This window comes from Pteropus alecto, unplaced genomic scaffold (genome assembly GCF_000325575.1).
Source record: "Pteropus alecto unplaced genomic scaffold, ASM32557v1 scaffold43, whole genome shotgun sequence".
NCBI lineage: Eukaryota > Metazoa > Chordata > Mammalia > Chiroptera > Pteropodidae > Pteropus > Pteropus alecto.
The window spans coordinates 2,516,170-2,520,614 of record NW_006435764.1 but is presented as its reverse complement, the minus strand read 5'-3'; the positions used below and the strand labels follow the sequence as shown (position 1 = coordinate 2,520,614).

The 4,445-nt window shown below is 59.9% G+C and overlaps 1 protein-coding gene across 6 annotated transcripts in view; it reads left to right on the top strand.

The window, feature by feature from the left end:
• The window catches only part of CTTN (cortactin), a 27,272-nt gene that overhangs the window by 13,720 nt on the left and 9,107 nt on the right, over positions 1 to 4,445 (top strand). For 4 of the 6 annotated variants that reach the window (XM_006910992.3, XM_006910993.3, XM_025046155.1 and 1 more), the window contains exons 8-11: positions 696 to 806; positions 1,323 to 1,433; positions 3,491 to 3,546; positions 4,271 to 4,340. In XM_006910992.3, coding sequence (XP_006911054.1) covers positions 696 to 806; positions 1,323 to 1,433; positions 3,491 to 3,546; positions 4,271 to 4,340 — 348 coding nt within the window. Of the gene's footprint in view, positions 1 to 695; positions 807 to 1,322; positions 1,434 to 2,220; positions 2,334 to 3,490; positions 3,547 to 4,270; positions 4,341 to 4,445 lie in introns of all 6 variants that reach the window. The other 2 variants (XM_015588726.2, XM_025046156.1) reach the window with 2 other exon arrangements.

Genomic DNA, 4,445 nt, shown 5'->3' with positions numbered 1-4,445 from the left:
TGCCGCTGGGCCCGCCTCTGTATGGCCCCTTCCTTGTCACGCAGTTTGCAGCCACCACCTGCGGCCACCACCTGCGGCCCGATGACTCAGGCTCGGCTGCTTTCTCTCTGCTGGTCTCGTTACCGGGCCCTGCGTGCCCGTGCCCAGCACACGCGCCACGCTGCCCAGGCTTTCTCCTTGCGAACCCCGGAAGAGCCAGCGCTGCCTCGGGGAGTCGGGGGCACCAGCGAGCATGGGGCACCCTCTGGCCCCTCCCAGGCCCTCGTGTCCTAGTCAGAGGATGCGTCCAGGCGGGGTCCGGCTTCGCCGCACCAGGAGCCGCTGGTATTCCTGGAGATGCCGCACGTCGAGCCTGTTTCCTGGGGGACACCCCGGCACTCCGCTGCTCACTGCGGCCGGGGAAGGACGGGGGCCTGTGGGGCCTGCTGCCACGCGTCCTGCCCACACAGGCTCGTGGTAAACCGACTTCATGCCGTCTGAGGAGCAAAGGGCACCTGTCATTAATTCGCTAGTGACTGCTCCTCACGTTTCTGTTATGCACGTGGATGGCACCTTAAAACGCTTTCCCCGTTACTCAGCAGGCTCACAGCAGGCCTAGGGGGTTTTGCTTTGCTCGGTTCGCTTTAGCCGCCCAGAGCCCCGCAGACTGACTGACTCCGTGGCCGGTGCGTAAACAGTGCTTCTCTCGTTTTCAGATTACTCCAAAGGTTTTGGTGGCAAGTATGGCGTCGACAAGGACAAGGTGGACAAAAGCGCTGTCGGCTTCGAATATCAAGGCAAAACGGAGAAGCACGAGTCCCAGAAAGGTGGCTTCGGTTTTATCTTCGCCTGCGGGCGCTGCTAACGGGATAGGTGCTCACGGGAGTGGAAACCAGAACGTAGCCTGCCTCCCAGCGTGGTGTCTCCGCGGTTAAACGCACAGCTGTAAGACAGCTAAACACCGCTGTTCAGTGAGGAAGCATCTTCACACCTTCTGGGGCCCTCGCACCCCAGGAGTGTCACTTCTGACAGCCGTGCATTGCACGTCTGTTTGTAAATGGTGGCACTGTGGTGGCTCATTAGTGCTGATTTTAAGCTGCGGGCCTTGGAGCTTTTGATGTGGGATGCTGTCTGTGTTGATTCACAATACTGAGATCATAGGTTAGGTTTCTCTCTAAATGTCCTACATAAGGTCCTCTTAACATGACCCAAAGTTTTACCAAAGGTCTGGGAGAGAAAGGTCGGGTTTGGCCAGTCGCTTGTGTTCACTGCGTTGGAAACGTGCTTTCTGCCTGTCACCCAAGCTGCCCATTAATTCCGGATTGTGGCCTTCGTTCATGCAGACTACGTGAAAGGGTTTGGAGGGAAATTCGGTGTGCAGACAGACAGACAAGACAAGTGTGCTCTGGGCTGGGATCACCAGGAGAAGCTGCAGCTGCATGAGTCCCAGAAAGGTGCGGCCCCTCCCGTCCGGTCCCCTCACGTCCCCTCCCGTCCCCTCTGGTCCCGTCCCATCCCCGGGGGCGTTTCCGGGGGGCCCGGTCTCGTGCCCGGGTCCCTTAACTTGCCGCCTTCTCGCTGTGCTTGTGTAGCAGCGTCGTTTTGTCTTCGCCGTTTGGGGTTGTCCTAAGGGCAGCCTGTCCTGCTTACGAAGCCGCCATTGCTGGCGGCATTTCTGGGAGAACTGTTTTCGACCCTCACGGTGCAGCCCCAGGGGTGACGGTGTCCCTACTCCAGGGCCTCTCGTTGATAGTGTGCCCACCGAGAGGGTGCCCTGGCCCCAGGCAGAGCAGCGTGCGGGAGGGGAGGCCTCTAGTGTGCCGCAGACGCACGCCACCTGCAGCCGGCGGCCGGGGGTGGGGCTGACCGCTGCGGCGGAAGGCCGTGTGTGACTGTCTCTCTTCACGTGCACAGAGACGCGCTGTCTCGTCTGCAGCCCGGGTAGGACCCGAGACAGACCTCGGAGCATGGACTGGCTTTGCTGAGTTATTTTAGTACAGTTCCCAGCTAACCTGTTTTCGGATCTGGACTGAAGTGCCCGGATTTTAAGTGTGTTCTCTAACCTTCCGCGTGCACCCTTGACGGCCTGTGACGCCGGCAGCTGGCTCCGTAGCCCCGAGCCGGGGAGCGCGCCCGCCGCCTCTGAAGCACGTGCCTGACTCCTTCCTGCACGTGCTCGTTCTGGTCTAACCGACCTGCGTTTCCTCCTGGTGTCTTCTCCACTGTCGCTTGTGGATTTTCGGATTGTGAGGCTGGTTTCGGAGGCAGATTTGGTGTTCAGTCCGAGAAGCAGGACGCCTGCGCTGTGGGGTTTGATCACGAGGAGGGACCGGCCAAGCACCAGTCTCAGCAAGGCACAGGTGCTCACCAGTCCTCCCCCAGCAGCCACTTCTAGCACAGACTTCAGGGCTCAGCCTTCCGAGTCACCCGGGCCAGCCAAGTCGGGACACTTGGTGTTTTGGACCCAGCTTGTTGGTGGAGCGATACTAACTCGCACCCCCTCTTCCCCCGTTCATTTTTCCCCTCATAAGCTTTGGGTTTTGTGTTGGGTGAAACGTGGTTGTAGTTGGCAGGTGATGTCACTCGAGACCCCTACTGCGGCCAGTTTGTGGAATGGGGCGTCTGGTCTCCCAGCAGCCTTTGTAGGAGGTCTTGCTATTGACCGTGACTTCTGTGAGGAATGGACTAAGCCGCTTTACTGCCTCCGAGGCGGGAGACGTGTCGGGTTCAGTCAGACCGCCGGCCTTCAGCCCCAGGCGTGGCAGCGAGGGGCACATACGGTGTCTGTCTCATTCGCGGTGGTGTGTTTTGGCTCAGGGTGGGAGCTGCTTTTGTTACTCATTTTTTTTTTTTGATGACACCATCTATGTGTAACTTCACATAGAGCCAAGCGGTGTGTCCATAAAGCTAAAAAGAGACAGGAAATCTTCAGGGTTACAGGTCGGTTGTCTGACAGGTAAACGCGTTTTTCCTTAGAGCAGTTGTTTAACTACTGTCAAAATTCGGACTTGGGTGTTAGAACCCGACACGCGAGTGGAAGACGAGTGGCATCTTGTCCCCCCATACTGCGTGACGGTGTGACCGTTAGCTAGATCTGTGTCGCTGTGATATGAGTGTTTGGCTGGCAGAATTTCCCCAAGGAATTTTTTTTTTCTTTTAAAAAGCAAGAGAAACGTAGCAGTTGAGCCTCCCAGTAGCGCTCTGCACGGCAGGGCCACGGGGGCCGGGGGAGCCCGTGCTGTGAGTGGCGCTCTGCGGGGCTCTGCGTCCCCTCGGTTCACCGCTGTCCCTTGGGAGGACGTGGGAAGCATGCGCGCGCCCCTCTGCCCGCCCTGCCTGAACTCGGTGGGAGCAGAACCCGCCTTGCAAGGAAGGGCTCGTCGCTTGGGGCTTCTCGTTTCTTTTGCTCGGGGAGTGTTTTCCGGGCGTCTCGGGCCCTTTGGCCTGCGTCCCTGTGGGCACCGCGCCCGTCCTCGCCCTGAGGTACGTGCTGTGTCCTGCTGCATTTCAGACTACGCCAAAGGCTTCGGCGGGAAGTACGGCGTGCAGAAGGACCGCATGGACAAGGTGAGCGCGTCGCGCCCTGGGGCTCGCATCCCCCACCCCTTCCCCGGTCGGTCCGGGAAGTCGCAGAGCTCTCAGTGTCAGCGTGCGGTCCCGTGGGTGGCCTCAGATGGACGGACATTTGAGTCAGATGTGTGTCCTCCTCCCCATGGCGGTGAGGCAGCTCACACGTGTGCCAGGCCTCTTCTGGTACGTCACGGGTCCCCTGTCCTGTCCCCCTACAGCCGTGCTGTGAGGCTGATACTGTCCGTGTCCCATTTTAGTACTGCCTCGTTAACCCTGAGAGCCACACGTCCCCTCTGCCTCTCTGTCACCCGCCCCTCCCGCCCCGTGTCGTACAGCAGGGAAGCCTGGGCCTTAGGTGCAGGAGCTGCCTGGGTCTCGGTGTTGTCCATTCTGTGGGTTTGGACAGCGGTACAGTGACAAGTATGCCATGTAGTGTCCTGCAGATCAGCCCCACGGCCCTAGAAATCCTGTATCCGCCTGTCTGCCCCCGTCTGTGGATAGTTTATTCTGATCCCGACACGTGTGACCACGAGCACGTGTGCGTCCTAAGCTGGTCGTGCCTCAGTTAACTTGGAAAACGGAAGAGGAATGAGACCTCTGGGCTCCCTGGTCGGTCCTTTCGGGGGACCGGGGCGGGCCTCGGTGTGCGCATAGGGAGATGCCGTCACAGGGCACGGAGGAGAAGGCCGCTCTCCCGACCGGGCCTCTCCTGTCTTGGTAGAACGCCGCCACCTTCGAGGATGTCGCCAAGGTGTCCTCCACGTATCAGAAGACGATCCCGGTCGAAGCAGGTACGTCCCAGCAGACACAGAGGCGTGGAGTCGCTGGGGAGTGGGGGGGGGGTCCCCACGCACCGCGGAGCCCCCAGGAAAACGCTGGAGCAGAGGGGTAGTGGG